This window comes from Gymnoscopelus microlampas (genome assembly GCF_963454915.1).
Source record: "Gymnoscopelus microlampas genome assembly, chromosome: 2".
In the NCBI taxonomy this organism is placed as follows: Eukaryota; Metazoa; Chordata; class Actinopteri; order Myctophiformes; family Myctophidae; genus Gymnoscopelus; species Gymnoscopelus microlampas.
In genome coordinates, this window is record NC_139939.1 from 33,071,719 (window position 1) to 33,091,718 (window position 20,000).

The 20,000-nt window shown below is 44.4% G+C and overlaps 1 protein-coding gene across 1 annotated transcript in view; it reads right to left on the minus strand.

The window, feature by feature from the left end:
• xylt1 (xylosyltransferase I) overlaps positions 1 to 20,000 on the minus strand; it is an 84,564-nt gene that overhangs the window by 34,896 nt on the left and 29,668 nt on the right. The window contains exons 2-4 of the mRNA XM_084078540.1: positions 11,327 to 11,924; positions 5,035 to 5,207; positions 4,577 to 4,779 (exon numbers count right to left, since the gene is read on the minus strand). Of these exons, the coding sequence (XP_083934666.1) occupies positions 4,577 to 4,779; positions 5,035 to 5,207; positions 11,327 to 11,924 (974 nt within the window). The remainder of the gene's footprint in view (positions 1 to 4,576; positions 4,780 to 5,034; positions 5,208 to 11,326; positions 11,925 to 20,000) is intronic.

Genomic DNA, 20,000 nt, shown 5'->3' on the forward strand with positions numbered 1-20,000 from the left:
TAACCCAATACACACATATCCTCCCAATACACACACACACACACACACACACACACACACACACACACACACACACACACACACACACACACACACACACACACACACACACACACACACACACACACACACACACACACACACACACACACACACACACACACACACACACACACACAGACACACGCACGCACGCACACATCTCGATTCTATCCTCCCGGACACACAGACCCCCTGTTGGTGTGAGGGGCTTTGGCATTCCTTTGAGGCCCATCCATGCGGAAGGATGGACATTATCTGGGAATTAGAGGGGAAATAACGCCTGTCTTCAGCCCATCTGATAACAACTGTAATAGGCAGGGCAGGGCAACATTCCTGCCTAAACCACAGGAGCAGGATCACGGAAAAGACTGTCTACCCCTGTCTTCAAACCCCTTCCTGACATTCACCTACAGTACATGCCACTGACATTAGACCAGGGGAGACCCAAAAGATACTGTACATTTGGTGTCTGCCGGAACCCAAACTTACCAAACAAATATATTATAAATGAAACACATAAGCACTATAGTGAAAATGTAAGATCTACAAGCTATCTAATGCGTTTTACATTCATTGAAAGATTTTCTTTTTAATGTATAAAATGATTTTGAAAACAGAAAAAAAAGAATATTTACTCATGACCCGTAGAAATGGTTCCGCAACCCAAAAATGGGTCCAGACCCATTGTTTGGAAAACACTGCATTAGACTCTTATTATAAGATGTATTTATTTATTTGTTTGTTTGTTTGTTTGTTTGTCTGTCAGTCAGTGATTCATACTGTATATGGACAACTGATATATGGAACCAGACTTATGTATATTTTGTGTGTATATCTTGTCTTGTCTTGTGCCTATTTGCCCTCTTGGAGATTTTTTTTTTCTTGCACACAGTAACATCTGGAGTGGTGATTTCAGTCTGCAAATCTTGTTGTTCCAAGTGAGAGTATATAGAATATAGAAATGCTATACAAATAATAGAACAAAACTGTTAATGTCCATGCTGGTAAATTGACAGTATCACCAGGCATAATGTGGGCATTACTGTAATGCATGTATAAAATATAAAGTGCAGTGTGAAATGAAAACATCAAGAGCCTTTGGACAATAAAATGTCAAACATTTAAATTATGGAAAGGTCTTTCGATAAAAGTACACTTTCAAGAAGTGATTTATAAGAAGACTGATTTATGAAGCCTGAGCTCCTCAGGCAGGTCGTTCCAGAGTCGAGGAGCCCTGACAGCAAAGGCAAGGCGTAGACACTAGCGTGGGATTTGCATATTTTTCATTCTGGATATATATGGATCCAAAACGCGCAAGATACGCCATCTCATTCCTCGTTTCCAACAGCTCATTCTGACTCCCTTGTTTCTCGCTGTCATTTCTAGTCTCTCGGCTTGCTCTTTTGCTCTATCAATCGTTTTTTTTTCTTTTTTGTTGCTTTCCAACAGATGGGACTTTAAAACCTCCACTGTCAGCCTTTCTCTCGACAACATTACCCAGATGCAAATGAGGAGGAGAGAGATAGGAGGGGGGATGCCGGCGCCTCGGCATACACATGCAAATACCTTTTAATCACATGCTGCTCGACAGACATACAGACAAAGTAGACAGGCAGTCAGACAAGTGAGCAAGATACTAGGATAAATATATATATGCATGAACAAAAACATGTGGTGAAGGAAACTGAAGTATGTAAATGACAGGCAAAAACACCACAAAGTGTAAACATTCAAGAGAATGTGCCTTTAGATGCACGGACGCACGCACGCATGCACGCACGCACGCACGCACGGACGCACGCACACACGTCTAAGAGACCGAGGACCAGCAAAATGTCCCTTTCTAGGACACACCAGCCTGTTTCCTTGCGAGGATGTCTGGTCCTCAGAAGGATGGAAATACAAGAACACACGTCCGCGCGCACACACCTACGCACGCACGCACCTACGCACGCACACACACACACACGCGTGCACACGCATGCACGCACGTGCACGCACGACACACACGCACACACACACACACACACACACACACACACACACACACACACACACACACACACACACACACACACACACACACACACACACACACACACACACACACACACACACACACAATCTCTAATGAGCATCAGAAGCAGCACATGTAAGTCATGTTCACAGAGACATGTGTACATTTCCGTGACGTGGGGAACATAACTCCTGAACTCGTCTATAGACCAAACACACATGGGCTTTGTAAAACAGTCTGCCGCTGCCACTCCATCTTGGCTCCAGCTGCGGAGACTGCAGCTCCAGCTTTCTGTTGCCCAGTGGCCATTACAACTCGTCTGAACGCAACTGGTGGACATCTGGCAGCATATCGTTGCTGTCAGGTGGAAACCTCATATGACTAAAACTGTTACTTGGCAGGAAATGGAGATTTTTTTTTACCTGTATTCCAATGGATCCAATGTTGTCACAAGCTCTTGTTAATACTTTTCATTGGTTCAATATTTATAAAACCCACAGACACACTTAACCACTTTCACAGATTTTTTTTTTTAAATAGCAAATACAGCAGATCTACACGTGTTGTGAGCTTGTAGATCCGCTATTTTTGCAACTTTTCTGTGACACTGTAGTATGACTAAAGGCCTTTGCAGACAGGGTGCGATTAGTCAATCAGTTTTTAACGCATGCGAAAAGACGCACAAATCGAAGTGGGTTCGATTGAAAAAAATAAACGCATCGCCGCAGCCACTTGCCGCACATTCGGAGCCGGTGTGCATGAGGTCATAGAGAACCATGTGTTCATTTGAAAAATGATATTGTCCGTTTTTTCCGTGCGAAAAATCGCACCCTGTCTGCAAAGGCCTTAAGTGGGGCATTTTTATGGAAGAAATGGAGATACAAGGTTTCTACCTGACAGCGGCGATATAAGATGTAACTCTCTCCTTAATAGGGGCTATTTTAATTGGCTACCGCTGAGCTACATCAAAAGCTCAACAGAGCCTTTAGCGGCGGATGGATTGCAAACTAGCATGTATAACAACTAGTCACTGAGGTTCTATTCCAGTTGGCCATTTCCATGACTTCATGTACATTCCCGTCTAGACCTAGTGGTGTTTAATGAGCTTTTACAGGCTCTTAAAGGGGATGTGTTGGAGTGGAGAAATGCCTTTTGGAAGGTACAGGACATGACAGGACTAGGAAGTCAATAGGTATTGACCCAGTGCAATTAAGTGGTAATCAGTTCACCATGTAACCTATTCAATTGAGAGCGAGGAAAGGACATGGGGATTTGGGTTAGAATAATGCGAATGAATGGTGGTTGAGAAAATCAGAGGTCCCTCTTCATTGATCTGTTTAGTTTGGAGTGACTCTTTATTTAAAGTTCACAGTCAATTGCAGGAGGCCACTCCAGTGAGTATTGAATTTATTCTCCGCTGGTGGTAGAGATGGTCTAGAGAGCTGTTTATTCCTCATGTAGAATACTCTGTTGTGGATTAACCTAATAGATACTTAAGTTGGGAGTTTGCTCCCGAAGACCTCTGGCTCATCACTGTATAGGATAGTATATTCATTCTGTCTTCACTGGTGTGTGTGGTGGTCCAACCAAACAATGGCTACATAACAGTTAGTGTCTAACCAAAGTCCTCCTACGCTATATTTTAATAGGCTACCAACAAAAGGACATCTGTCTCTCCCTTCCCTAGGAGAACCTGGCCAATGTGCCAGGTGACCTAGACTCCTCACTCCCAAGCTGTGATATAACCTCCATCGGTCAGAAAGGCAGTAGACTGAGAGAACGAGAGCAATCCATGGTCTCGAAGGGCGGATCCAAACCCAGGCGCCCGGAGCAGGCGCGTCCTCCGATTGCTTCACCAATCTATGTCCCCGCCTCCCCCCCCCTCCCCCCCCCCCCCCCCCCCCGGTCTGTGCACGGAGCAGGCTGACGTCACCAAATTTAGAGCGACGCCCCTCTGCACTCTGAATGGTTAGGAGATAACAAGCTTCAAAGACCATCGTTCCTGCATCGTTCCCCCAGACTTTTTTCTTTTGTAACAAAAAAAATGGCTGGGTTTCCGAGGCTAGAAAGGCAGTCACTCGTCATTTTTCTACAAGCTTATCTCTTCATACTTACAGTATCCCCTAGCCACAAGTTCCTTATTTCTTTGCATCTGCGCTTGTTGCCTATTAAAATAGATGCTAGTTATGTTACTGAGATATTGTAGACATGCTTACTTGTTCACAGATGCTATGCTACAGTATGTATGTTAACTTAGATAGATGTATGTTGTTTGCCTTTTCACAGATGCTAAGTATGCTATTTAGATAGTATGTTATTTAGATAGATAACAGGTTTGATCTCTACCTTCTGTCCTATAGTTACTAGCACATCATGTCTTTCTTATCACTGTACTTACTCCTTTATTACTTTAGGTTTATGCTACGTACTTTTAAATTGTTCTGGTTCATAATGTCTGCTAAATGGCTGATTTGTAAATAGTCTTTTGCCGGGAAGTCCTGCTCCTCTCTCTCTTACCTGATAGGGTAGTCGGCAGCGCTAAGGTTTATGAAGAAGTCCCAGCTCCAGTCCCTCATGGCCAGCAGGTCAGCCATGCTTCGGAGGTACATGGTAAGTAGGCTGGCACCGCCCCAGATGGTGGCCATGCGCCAAGGGGTCACTCTAACATTGGCGTACTTGGCAGCCAGGGATTGAACCTGCCTATGTAGGTAGTTGGATCGCTGGGAGAGGAGAGGAAGAAATGGATCACAGATTAACTTTAAGATGAAAGGTGCATTCAGTCATTCTTTCTAACAAATATAATTACAAAATTCCATTAGAATATGAAGTGGCAATGGAAAAGTGTAATTTAAGATTGGAATCTAGGACCACTTTTAGTCGGGTTCAGTAGATAAATGATTCATTTAAGAGCAGGGAGTTCGTGCCAGGACATCAGGATTTCAGGTTACCTTGTCACAGAATCAAAAATGTCTTACCTTGTCTACATGTATGTAGTAGTAATGGGAGGTGTGGTAGATGGCTTTGAAGAGGCGATACAGCTGGCGGGAGGCTCTTCCATGGACCACCAGGACAAAAGCTATCCTGACTGGTTTGGTTGGGAAGGTCTCTGTAGAATCTTCGTCCCACTGGACATTCGTGTTGGCTTTACCTGGACAGGTAATAGGGTGTATTTTTACGGCACTGTAATCTCACAACATTGCATAATGCATAATAAATTCACTCCTGGTCTTTGACGTTTGCGCAGTGATGTCAAAGACTTATATTAACCACATATGCCTTATTTTTTCCGATTTATACTTCATTGTACAATGGCGTCACGCAGAGAAAATAGGCAGTCTACAAGCTCACAACGTGTGGTGATCGTGACGTGTTGTGAGCCTGTAGATCTGCTATTTTGGAGATTGTCACCTAAAATGACATGCCCAAAATAGATAGACTATTAATCAATTATTTTATTAAACCATTGATCATTGATTACTTTAATGATCGATTCAATCAATTCGTTTGATTAAACGCTGTACCCCTAGCCTGGCATGGCCAGACTAATATCACTGCGTACATATTAGTCTGGAACCTCTGTGTGGAACCTGCATTTCCAAGGGGCTGATTTAGAAAAAAAATGCCTATGGTGATAAACCCGCCCCACATTTGCATACTGGGCCCTGATTAAGGCCCCACAACTTAGGGGGCAGCGAAATCCAATCACAACTGAGCAGCAAGGCCAGACCTAATCTGCCGAGGGCAAATTATTTGTGCTTTTTCAACAACAAAATACACCTGTTCACTTGCACAGTAGCTGCTATTGGTCCAAGGTAACTAGCCTACTACCCATGTCATCTGCTACTGCATACACGTTCTCAGGCAGGATGCTGAATGCCTCAGGGTTGAATACAAAGGTGGTAAGCCACACTACTTCAGACTCGTTCAGAGGTATTACAAAAAACACAAAATAAATAACACACAACAACCACGCCACTTGAGCCTGAGCACGGAATGCGACGACTGAGCCACAGAACCATGACTCATTCATACAGTTCTTATGTGATTGGAACTGGAACTATGACAATGTCAACCGGCCACACCACACATACTGTAAATACGATCCTCATTCAGACAGGAATCCTATAAGCTACTCCTCTGGGGCTGTCAGGGTGGAGCACAGTTTGACAATGTGCCATCATTCCTCTCAGGCCAAACTCCCAGAAGACTCCTTGGATTTCACACAAGTGAAAACAACAAGCATGCAGTCAAATACTGTCCCACCCTGCCAAGCCGCTATCAAATTATAAAAAGCAATTGGAAACCACACATAAATCTTTAAGCAGTTTTGGACTGTGTTTATACCAATCGTAAAATATATAACACAAATAATTAATTGAAAAACAACGACTTCCTATCAAAAGCCTTCTCTAGTAAAAGTAAAGAGTGCCAATATAGCTTTCTTTTCTTTTTATAACAAGCTAATTATTAGGGTGGAGGTTAGTGCTTGTTTTTAGAGCAAACGGTATTTAAGCAGATACATGCAGCTTATCAGCCTGACCTATTTGCTGACAGGACAGGGCTTGGGTAGATAATTACCATAATTTGGGACTTCATTTCCCAGGGGGCAATGGAAAAGCTATTGTTTTTGAGTGTTCTATGAGTATGGGAGGCCAGAGGAGTATTGATGGCAGTTTTACTTGCTGATGCTATGCTGCCCCTGGGCAGCTGGGACTGCAAAATGCCCCTCTCAGCTCCACTCCGTCGGACCCCAAGGACCTGTAATTACTCTGATTTAAAGGCAAGTGTCAAATACATCTCTATTTGAGAGCTCACAATAAAAACAGGGGCATGGAAAACGACGCACCCCAGTGCCTCCAATTTACCAAGTCTCCTGTAATGCCTGATTTATACCTGGATGTGCAATGTGTCACCCAAAATAGCTGATCTACAAGCTCACAATGCGTCGCAGCGCGTCACCTTGTGAGCTTGTAGAACTGATTTTTTTAGGTGGTGCGACACTGGCGTGCAACAAAGTATAACTCAAGCTTAAGTCATTCAAATTTAAGGGCAGGTGTCCAACATGTCTTTATCTAAAGGGTCTCCTGACTCCAATTCATTATAACTCCTGTCAATCACTTTTTCTTAGTTTTAACTACAAATCCAGATATATTCAAGAGGTTTGGTTCGATGAGCAACCCGGTGTGAATTCATCTGACCCCCCTTACACCTCTCTCATCCTCTCTATCAATGTGTGTGCATGTGCGTGTGTACAGTACTTGTGTGACAGCAGTAGGGGAAATCCGCTGTGGGCCGTATCAGATGGAACAGTAATTGGTGGCCAGCTAAGAAGGTTCACTGGTTTGCTTTTGCACATGGATAATTGGCCAGTCACTGCACAAAGCACTTTGAGATTGTATGCTATACTATAGCTGAACTAATGACCAGAGCTGCTGAATCTGTGTGTGCGTGTGTGTGTGCGTGTGCGCGCGTGTGTGTGTGCGTGCGTGCGTGCGTGCGTGCGTGCGTGCGTGCGTGTGTGTGTGTGTGTGTGTGCGTGCGCGTGTGCGTGCGCGTGTGCGTGCGCGTGTGCGCACGTGCGAGAGAGAGAGAAAGTAAGAGAGACTGAGAGAGAGAGAGAGAGAGAGAGAGAGAGAGAGAGAGAGAGAGAAAGTAAGAGAGACAGAGAGAGATTGAGAGAGAGAGAGAGAGAGAGAGAGAGAGAGAGAGAGAGAGAGAGAGAGAGAGAGAGAGACAGACATTTTAAGCATATCATTATAGATGAAAATCTTCCACTATCCAAAATATAAAATATATATATATTTTTTAAACTCCTAATTGATTAATTGATTAATCAAAAAAGTAATTGATAGAATAACCGTTAAGAAAATGATCAATAGTTGCAGCCTGTGATGGCTGACTCAGCAGCCACACATAGACTATAATGTATGGTAACTCTTCCTTTTGGTTTATATATTTAGTGTGTTTATTTTAAGCTGGACATTATTAACAAGTTGAAATGACATAATTTATTGTTTGTTTTTCTATGAGTTTATTTGCATTTGATTTGACTGAGTTTTCTTTGAGTTACCAGTGCTGTGGGAGGGTGCTGACTGACATATATGGACATGATGGGCTGGCCAAAGCAATGGAGATCAGCTGCTCCAGATCTACAGCTAATCTGGAGAAATTGGACTGCACCACAGTCCCTCTGTACCATGGGGTGGGGCAGGGGTTTTGACTGTGTGTTTCAATGGTAGTCTTTGTCTTTTTCCCCTTTTGTATTAACAGTGGTCTGACCCGTCCCTATATATGTCCACCTCCTGTGTCTTTCTGGTTAGTTCAGTTTTCAGTTCAGTTGTGTTGTTTAGTCCAGTTTTCTGTATAGTTATTTAGTTTAATTTCTTTTGTGTTGAGCACATTTGTTTTTGTTATCAAACCTTTGATTTGCAAGAACGGAAAAAAGAAAAGAAAGAAAAAAAAAAAAAAAAAAGAGAACAATATTTTAAAACCAACAAAGTTTTCCCTGTGTCTCTCCTTCCGACCAACTCGGTCCCTGACACAGCCCTACAATGTTGCATCGTAATTCTGACACAGTATTAATTTCATCGTGATGAAATGATGTGACATTAGGATTAGAGTAGCAACAATTCTTTCTTTAACCACTTTCAACCTGCCGTGCCTATTGATTTATTTATTTATTATCTCCAAAATAGATCTACAGGCTCACAACAGCTTGTAGACAACCTATTTTCTCTGTTTGACACCATCGTAAGATAACCGTCTTGTATTGTCGGTTATGGTGAGATCATCGTACGATAACCGTCTTTTCGGTTATGGTGAGTATACGCTGTGACTACAGTATTATGTAAAGACCAGTACCTGGATATTCCTCTTGCATGTATAGATCTTTGAGGCATACTGTTCAGGTGCTGACAGCGCAGACCTTGTTCTACCGTATAAACACAAGCCCTCATCTTGATCCCATCCCTCTTCATCATCCTTCCATCTCCATCAATCTCCTAAACTGCCTCTCCCTCATCTGCTATCACCCTACACTCTCCTTCCATCATCATCTTGTGTAAATTCAACCACCCCCCTGCAACCAACCCCCAACCCTCCCCCCGCACAATCATTTCAACTTGTTTTCTTTTACTATGTGTCAGATGCACAATATTTGTCATTTTATAATGTTGTCCTTTCAGTGACACACATCACATTCTATTCTATTCTGTGTAAGTGGTTTGAGAGTGCAACCTGATCACCTTGTACTACAACTTTTTAATGAAAAACCCCTGAGCAGCAAACTGATGCGGTGTAATTTAGTGTGAGTCAATGCAATGCCATTATGTTTAAGCAGTGCATGGGGAAATGGTCACTGACTGCCGGCCAGTATAAACTCCAAACTCATCCCTGGTACACCAACCAAGCCTAGCCACACCGGTATTAGCTAATTTATCATACGTAAGGCTGAGAAAACATTCTCATACTCATATTCAATGAGTTGGACCTAATACACGTTGGAGCTAGTAGTAGCACAAATGCTAATCTAGGCCTCAAGGACAGAATACCGATCAAATCAAATTCTTTTCTGCTAACAAGGTTAGGCCTTGAATTTAAAACAGAGAGAGTAGATTGGAGAAAAGAGAAAAGATAGGGAGGGACACATAATCAGTTAAATTCTCTGGGTTAATTTAACTTTTAACATGTACAAATGTAATATAACTCTGTGCACTTTCAGAGTTGCAAATGGAATAATTAACACTGAGGATTTTACTATGTAAACTGTACTCTGTCTCAGGATTTTACAGCATACAAACCTAGAGACACAGTGAGACAGAGAGAGGGAGAAAGATTGTACAGTGACAGGCTGCAGCCAGGCAGAAAGAGAGCAAAAAATGGGGGGAAATGATTTAATTTAGCTGTCGTGTTGTTACATCTACAGCCACCAGGGAAAAGTCCTCAATTTATTTGTCTTTTTTGATCAAACTGTCACTTTGAGTGGGTTATTGAGCCTCCCTGTGAGATGACAGTCAGGGGCTTTAGACACAGACAAGTGATACTTTTGCTTTTGGGGAGAGGGAATGTAAAATATATGCCACCAATGCCTCCTTTGAGCTCTAATAAGTTGACATGGGACAATGGAGGTATTTGAACATCTCCGATGTCTCACACCGTATAATAGCTTTCTCTTCTGCCAGCTCTCCATGAAGTCATGTCCTATGTGGGTATGTTTATTTATCCATGTGTGTGTTCATTTACAGTTAGAGCATGTGTGCCTGTGTGTATATACCGTTTCTCTAAACACGGTTGCTGATGTAGGCTATATGCTGTTCACGATGGTAGCAACGTAACAGATTTTGTTCATGAAACTCATAGACAGACCTGCATATGTCTAACTATTGTACTTGGAAAAAGTGTAGGCTAAATGTGTGTTGTGTGTGTGTGTGTGTGTGTGTGTGTGTGTGTGTGTGTGTGTGTGTGTGTGTGTGTGTGCGTGTGCGTGCGCGCGCGTGTGTGTGTGTGCGTGTGCGCGTGTGTGTGTTTAAGAAAGACAGACGGAAAGGAAAACCAAACTTCTGTGGTCAGCTTGACTGAACAAATTAAAATTGGAAACCAATTTTGTGAAAATACAGGCAGCATCCTCCATTTTCTCATACAATTTATTCCACCAATTACTCATCAGCTGAAAAGACATTTCTTGTTTGTTTTCACCGTGCGCTTAAGCTTGACTGACCAGACTGGGCTCTTTGTTCTCAGCTTGGCTGATATTATTTTCTTATTGCCTATTAAAATAAGTGTGTATCGTAGAGAGAACACAAAAATAATGATAAAAATATATACAGTAATGGAAAATTACCTCAAGCAAGAAAGTTGACAAGCTGCCAGTTATATTTTAGGGTTATTTTCTGTGTTTTTCTGTTCATTTAATGCAGCTGAATTAAATCCAACTAGACTCTATATACAGTATGCTAGTTTTGAATTGACTGCTCAGGTCCTTTAAATGCATTCAATCTATATTTCTGTTCTATCAATGTATGATGAACACAGTGAGCTCTTAAAAGTGTCCTTGTCTCAACCTCTTTTGAAACCTACTGTATGAGGTGACAAAATGGCTGTAAGTACGGTCGATGATTCTCGGTCAGGTAGGACCACTCTTACAAGCTTGATAGAAATTGATTGTGAGAACCCTTGAACGGAATACAAAGTGGCCATGTTGACTCCACAGATATAAAATAATTTCTATTAAGTGAAATCTAATATGGTTAATTATAATAATTGACTAACCTTCAATGGGGCAATAGCGAGTGACCTTCTCAGGCATTAACTGGCCCTCCTTGTGTCTGCAGTACACCTCAGCGATCTGCTGCCGGCACTCCTTGCTCTTGGCTCTGGACAGAGCCGAAATGGCTTCCTTCCCGCTGATCTCGCACTTAGGTTGCTGGTCATAGGTAACCTCCAGGGGCGCTGCAGTCGCCTGCCTCTTGTGGGGGTGTTGGTGTCTATGCTGGGACTGAGCTTGCTGCTGGGCCTGTGAGGTTCGGTGATGTTGCCGCACCACTCCGGCAGCCCCCTGATGGCGGCCTCCTTGGTAGGTGGCGTTATTGGCGACCGCCAATGGCTGGTGGACCACAGGTAGCACCTCGTTGGAACTGCGGCCCAGAACAGGGGAGTTGTCCTTCCACGCCTGCTGCTGGGCGTGGGCCTTTTCCTGCAAACGCTCCCGCTGCTGCTTGCTGCTGGCGCCCCCTACAGACTGCCGCTGAGGCTGTGAGCGGGCGCCGAAGTTGCTATTGTCTATGTTCTCAAAGTCTTTGGGCACTGAGTTCTCGTTGTTGCTGTCCACTCTCATTTTCTCTTTAGGGCGATGAGAGTAGTATCCATCCTGCAAAGGAGAAGAAAGGAAAAACGGTGAGACAAGAAAAACAAGATCAGACCCAAGTGAGTGAGGTACATAGCCTATCAAATGAGGGATTTAGGCTTGATTTATACTTGGTTGCGCGCCTGTGATGCACAGCCAAGTGCAAATGGCGGATTAACAATCGACGTGGCACATGCGGATGGCCAACGTTGCAAGGAACCATGAGCCATGAAATTAAGTGAGTATACACTGTGAAATCAGGAGTGTTAATTTAACTCAGAGAGCATACAGATGGACCTGTAAGGGTCTCAGCATTTTGTGAGGTCGTACGAACGAGGGCGCTTGGAGTGGGGACAACACAGCACAACCTGACTGGGGCCGATGCGGGGGTTGGGGGCTCTGCTGCTCTGTGCCATCATCAGATTAGCCCCCCATTTCAATTAACTTCTCCCTCAAATGGGCCCAGCGCTCTGTAAACAGATTACCAAAGGGGGATAAAGGACCAGAATGTCTGTGAATTTGTTTGTGTGCTCGTGTGTGTGTGTGTGTGAGCGCGTGTGTGCGCGCGTGTGTGTGTGTGTGTGTGTGTGTGTGTGTGTGTGTGTGTGTGTGTGTGTGTGTGTGTGTGTGTGTGTGTGTGTGTGTGTGTGTGTGTGTGTGTGTGTGTGTGTGTGTGTGTGTGTGTGTGTGTGTGTGTATGTGTAATATGCATATCTTTTTCCATGTGATGTGGGATAAGATGACATGATGGCATTACAACATCATGACACATCACTGACTGGACGGCTGTGGTTTCTAAAGGCCTGGGTTATTGTTGCGCATGAGTTTCGTGGACCTAAAAGCACACCACGTGAGCTTGTAGATCTGCTATGTTCAGTGCATGACACCGATGTGCAACTAAATATAAATCAGGCTTAAAACATTGTATATCTGTAAACGACGTGCACCTACTGCAGGGGTTTGTTAGAGTTTGCGGGTGAACAATCTGATTGTACGACTCCCCCGTCTTTTCGCTCATATAGTATTTCCACCAGAAAAGGCTAAAGGGAAGAAAAAAACATCATGGAGGAGAGCAGGAGGATGACAAGAGATGGGGGCCAAGAGCCGAGGAGGTGTTGATGTGTGATGCGTGAGCTCTGCTGCTCCTCGCGAGCGTCGGCTCGCTCGCTCGCTCCAGTGAAATGTGCTTCAGTGCATCAAATCCAAACTGGAGAGAGCAGCCTGGCTGCCACACCACCTTTGTACACTTCACTAGACATAGCGGACGTGCGCACACGCGAGAGAGAGAGAGAGAGAGAGAGAGAGAGAGAGAGAGAGAGAGAGAGAGAGAGAGAGTGAGAGAGAGAGAGAGAGAGAGAGAGAGAGAGAGAGAGAGAGAGAGAGAGAGAGAGATAGAGAGAACAGCAAAACAAACAGAAGCAGAGGAGAGATACAGTTTATAACAAGCTAGCTGCCTGATGTGTTCTTGTCTTTACAGCACAGCAAACATAAAGTGCATGCGTGCGTGCGTGCGTGCGTGCGTGCGTGCGTGCGTGCGTGCGTGCGTGCGTGCGTGCGTGCGTGCGTGCGCATGTGTGCGTGGGGCAGGTGTGAGACACAGAGTGAGAACGGGATGTGAGACACAAGTGAGATGTTAGAGAGAGAAGCTGAGTTGGGAAATGTTGTTCCGCCCTCCACAAGCCAGACCTGTTATCAAGCCACCAACCTTTCCTCTCTGCAAACACCTTGTAGCTGTGTACAATTATAGAGATGGCTGCGCTGGCACACATACACACACGGAGAAAGAGAGAGAGAGGGGAGAGGAGAGCGGCGGAGAGAGAGTGCGATAAAACAAAACAAAAAAGAGGGAAGACAGAGAAAACGAGAAACTGAGAGAATGAGCAATATTCTCACAGTCAGCTTCTGTCAAGCCATCCTTGGCAGAGGTCTGATTCTCACAACCAATCTTCTCATCTCCTCTTGTTTCTTTCTTTTTTTCTTTTTTCCAACATCTCTGACTTACCACTTCCTTTAATCAACCCCTATCCTCTTCTCACCGCTCTACCCTCCCTGTGTGCTCTTCCATCCTTGCGTTGTGTCTTTCCCCTCATCATCTGTTCCGCATTTCACCTCTATCACTTTCTCCCTTTTCCGCCCTTCCTCCCTCCGTTTCCCCATCTGTTCATGTCTCTCTCCTGTCATCACCTCTCTCTCTTTCTAATATCTCCTTCTTCCCTTTCTCTTCTTGGTGCAGACCAGTTCAGGCAGACAGTATATGAATGGCTCAACCTGCTAATCCTGCGTGTAACAGCTGCTTAGACTACTGATCACCTCAACAGAAATCCCTACATGCCCGGTTTCAACGCTTAAGGGTGCTAATCCATGCAGTGCTAGTCACTGGCTGTTTGCAGAGTTACGGGAGATTTATACTCAGTTGCATGCAGGTGTCGCACACATAAAGTAAGTAGATCAACACGCTCACAACGCGGCAAGTCAGTGTTGTGAGCTTGTAGATCTGCTATTTTCAGTGCGTGACACCGGCGTGCAACCAAATTTAACATTTGTCTCTTAGCATTCTGCATTGTTTGTGAATGTGTGTGTGTGTGTGTGTGTGTGTGTGTGTGTGTGTGTGTGTGTGTGTGTGTGTGTGTGTGTGTGTGTGTGTGTGTGTGTGTGTGTGTGTGTGTGTGTGTGTGTGTGTCTGTGTGTCTGTCTGTCTGTGTGTGTCTGTCTGTCTGTCTGTCTGTATGAGTGAGAAAGAGAGATAGAAATAAAGTATGTCTTTGTTTGAATGTGATCGCCTATGCGCAAGTACTGTACTGTATATGCACAAGTATATGCACCTGTGTGTGTGTGTGTGTGTGTGTGTGTGTGTGTGTGTGTGTGTGTGTGTGTGTGTGTGTGTGTGTGTGTGTGTGTGTGTGTGTGTGTGTGTGTGTGTGTGTGTGTGTGTGTGTGTGTGTGTGTGTGCGCGTGTGCGAGCGTGCGTGTGTGCGTGCGTGTGTGCGTGCGTGCGTGCGTGAATGTTTGTGTGCGTGTGCGTGTGCGTGCGCTTCTGTTTACTCTGGAGAAACGGATACCCTCACTTTGAGCCCAGTCGTTACGACACATGAGAAGAAGGGGACACAGGTAAATTGGAAGAAGGGCAAATGTCTGTACTTTCATATCCCGGCTACGCATCTCTTTGAAGCAAACCACTTTAGCTTGCAACAAACACCACTCTGTGGCTTAAACAACGCTCATGGACTCTGACTACTGAAGGCATTTTATACAGGATCTGGCTTTAGCAACTCTAGTGCCTAAGTAAGCTCTGTGCAGTTTACAAAGCAGTGGGGCCAGCCAGAGCAAGGGCCAGCTGAACATGTGATTATTTTTAAACCAGCCCAGCTGGGTAACTGTATTGCTTGGAAAAAATGCAGGGGAAAAAAAAGAAATCACACAATTGTTTTTAGGAGAATTAAGCAACATATATATGGGGTATTGTTATCCCAAAGAGGCTTTAACATTGAAAAGAGAGTGGCGCTGGCAAGGAAAGGCTGGGGGGAATCACAGCGATAAACAATATTAACCCCCTCTGCCCTCTCCCCGTCGTTCTCCCTCCCCCCTCCTGTGCGGAAAGGACTTCAGTAGCAGTGTTGCTCTTTAATCTCGGCCAGCTCTGGGGGGATCTGTGGGGACTACGGCATGGGGCTCTAGCCAGGGAATGCTGGGGCATGGAATTAATAGCAGCGAAGGCCATTGGAGATAGGGCTGCCTAGGAGCTGGACTATCGATTGCTACAAGGGATGTTTTCTACTCCCTAGGAGCGTCAGCAAGACCAAGCCTGGATTGCCTGGCATGCAGTACGCTCGCTGTGTACAGTCAAAGAGACTTACTGTACATATACACACACACACACACACACACACACACACACACACGCGCGCGCGAGCGCACACACACACACACACACACACACACACACACACACACACACACACACACACACACACACACACACACACACACACACACACACACACACACACACACACACACACACACACACACCTCTCCCTGAGCTCCACCGAGGAGTGAGGAAAAAGTAGAGGGGTAAACGTTAGTATCATCCATCACTAGCAGGTACATTTAGAGTGAGGCCTGTGGGGCTGGGAGTTTCAGAACCCCCTCTGGGGATGGTTTAGTCCATTTCTCATACTATGCTGCCCTTCTCCACTTTTCCTCATTTCCCCAGCCACAGGGGGAAATATTTCACCTGCCTCTCTCTTTTTCATGTTCTCTCTCTCCTTCTCTCTCTTTCTCTTCATTTCCTCCCCCAATCTTCTAAATAGAGAAACAGCACATATTTCTCTCTCAACACCTGTCTAGCTTCACTCCCCTCCTCCTCCCGTACCCCTCCTATCATTCTGCTCTCTAGGGGGGTGGGTGTGGGGGGCAGTTAATCTGCCCCGACCCCAGCCTCTTCCTCCCTAATGCCATCATTTACTATCGTAGTCCTCTTATAGGAATAAAGGAGCAGCAGGGCAGTAGCACATATCACTTTCACAACCTTCCCCCCTCGCTCGCTCTAAATGACATTATTCCAATGGGGCCCGTGGGGATAAGCTACCGCATGTGCTACTGATACTGTACTTGCTAAGCCCTGCAAACAACATTCCATACAAGAAAAACAAACACACACGCACACGCGCACACACGCACACACACACACACACACACACACACACACACACACACACACACACACACACACACACACACACACACACACACGTTTGCATAACTATAATTGCGAGGTCTTACACATTTTAGTATAGAAATTTTATAAACATTAAAAATAATTTTCTTTGGCCATTTGTAGCCTTAACCCTGAAGCCTGATTCATACATAATTGTGCGCCGGTGTCGCGCATCAAAAATAGCCGATCTCAAAACGCATTGCATTATAAATCAGGGATAACACCAACCCTTACCCTTACCATTGTTGCTCAGTGCTTCTGACAGGCAGCCTTCCGATTGGCTTTACATTGCAGGTCCTCCAGACAGACTACTGCCACCTCCTGTCATGGAGTTATTTCCTCTCACTCTTGTGCACAACAGAGTCATTAGCACTGTGTATAATTAACAGCGTGCACACAGCAACTTTTAACACCTTTTAGATGATGTCAGACACGATTGATCTCCAAATGTTTAGTCTTTGGTAGCCAAGACAACTCAGTTTGTTGTATAGGCTCCGCCCACATATTTTTTAAACAGAACAGCCATTTCTGTTGTGAAGACCATGACAATCTTCCTCATAACGTCTATTTCTCAAATTCTACTGGGGATATTTGGCCCTCACAAGTATAGTAAAACAAGTAGACACGCACGCACGCACGCACACACACACACACACACACACACACACACACACACACACACACACACACACACACACACACACACACACACACACACACACACACACACACACACACAGAAAGAGAGACTGGTGGTCTGAAACAGGCTCATTTAGGTTAGGTAACTGTGCAGCCTGTGTGCACGGCACGCCATGTGCTGCCTCATTGATGTGCTTCAGATGTGCGGTCAGCATGGTAATCACCTCACAGCAAGTCATGGACAGGTGCTGTGTAGGCTTTCCCTTGCTACAGTAGGCCCTGCCTGCCGCGTGGCGAACAAGCTCAGATTAATTAGCTGGATTGCATCCCTGTGATCCTCCTGAGCAGCAGGTTATCGCCTCTGGCACGGAACGGGTGACCGACACACTGACAGACTTACGGAGGCTCACAGCTGCCCTGGTGACATGGTACACAGCGTACTGTGCTGGGCTGAGATAGAGAGGCCTCAGTGCTTATTGGTACATTCTGAAGCACTTTGAACCACTTAAAGTCTTGACTAGACTTGAGTTACAACTGTACTTTGACCGCTTTCTTCCGTCTACACCAAATCTCTTGTTGCGACACGTTGTGAGCTTGTACTGCAGATCGGCTATTTTTGCCGAATGTTCCCCGCAGAATAGACATGATGGGGTTCAAGTGGTTAACCACTTAAACCAACCCTATATTTAAGAATGTGTTTATGTTGTGCATTTCACATCAGTCATACAGTTCAAATACACATTCATGCAATTTGTTCTAATTGTTCCGTGCTCATTGTGGGTTAAATTATTTGGTGTTTTATTACAACAGAACAATGAGAACCAAAATGCAAATGGTGCTCGACATTAATTGCTTGTTGCTATAGGCTGTACTGTCCTAGTAGTGAGAGGCCCAGACTTTATACTGCCATGGTCAAGACAAATACTAGGTTTTGACCGAGGGTTCTTCTAATCCATCCAATGCCCTTCTCTTTCAGAAGCAAAAGCTGTAGGAATGCTGGTCACATGATGAGAGATTACGGTTTGAGTAGGTTTGTGTCCGTTTGTGTCCGTTTGTGTGTGTGTGTGTGTGTGTGTGTGTGTGTGTGTGTGTGTGTGTGTGTGTGTGTGTGTGTGTGTGCGCTCGCATGCAAATGCATGTTTAGTGGCAGCGTTGAATGAAATCTCTAGCTTTGGTATGCACAGAAGCCTCTTGTGTGCCCTATAACTAGCCCCGATGCTTAAGTGATGAAAGGAGCATGTGTGCATGCACGTGTGTGTGTGTCTGTGTGTGTGTGTGTGTGTGTGTGTGTGTGTGTGTGTGTGTGTGTGTGTGTGTGTGTGTGTGTGTGTGTGTGTGTGTGTGTGTGTGTGTGTGTGTGTGTGTCTGTGTGTCTGTGTGTGTGCATGTGTGTAGAACGTAATTGCATTACACATAATGACTGCTTTGACCGCAATGTACATGAATGTATACCATACATCACTCACAGCCAACATTTAAAAAATAAATAAACAAACAAACAAACATACATAAAAATGAATAAGACACTGTGAAGAGGCTCGAACGGCCAAGGCTCCAAACATTTGACAAAAATCCAAGAATGCAGTTTTTTGGAGCCTTGGACTATCTGTCAACTTTTGCAGACACACTATCCTAAAACTGTAGAACCTGAGCTCTATGCAGCATTTAGAATATGCAGAAGCAAGGGCTGACAAAGAACACTACACCTCAGGGCATCTTACTAAACGGACAATTGATCGCACTCTGACTGAAAACTCCAAAAAGCCTTTTTCTCACAAACACTGATGTCGAGCTGCAAACAACATAACATTCAGTATAGGGCCAAAGGCAGAGGCGAATTCAAGATGTGGTTGTTTTTCTGTTTATGTCTGTCTTGGCATTTTTATATTCCAATTACGTGTGCTGTGTCAGAGTGTGCTTACTGTGACAATAGACAAATGTGTCATGGATCTAAATGGGCATGGGTGACACTCCAAAAAAAATTAGAGACAATGAACACCTCCTCAGCTTCCAAGAAGAAGGAGAAAAAAAAGATAACATTTTCATCACCACAAGGCTGTGATTTCCCCGAGTAGGAAGATCAGATGCGAATGAGGAAGGCTGCTCACTGCAGGGGATCTCCCACACGTCTTAGCTAGATTTTGGGTAATGAGCGATGCCACTGTGACACTTCATGGGGAATCTTGGAGGAAAATCTCTTGCCTCTTGTGTGCCTTCATGTACGTCAGCCTGCGTCTTTAATGACACTAAATGGGTTTCTAGCTGGCCCTCATTTCATTACGATATTATACAGTATATCGTCACTGTAGGGAGGAAAACTTGCATGCTCAACTGTTATTTTTCAGGAAACGGAAAAAATAACCTTTGCTCCAATGGATCCAGTGTAGTTATTATTTAGTCACAAGCTCTTGCTAATACATAATTAAATAATCTAGGGACGCCCATATTTGTTATTTCTTCTGTCTGGGCATGTTCATGACCCTTATACACTCCTTAGTATTGACTGCTTGTAATACAGGCAATCAATTGTGCAAGAGCATCATAAGTGCCAAAAATGTGAATATAAATGAGCACTAAGTGGATATCATTTCTTTTTTTTAATCCGCACAATGTTCGGAAATTGAAATTGATGCCACAGTGTGAAAATAGGACACCAATTTGTTGATATTTCAACATTTATTTATTCATTTTTATGCTTTGCCGTAAATTGGATAAATGAGAAATAGAATTAGAATGACCCTGGA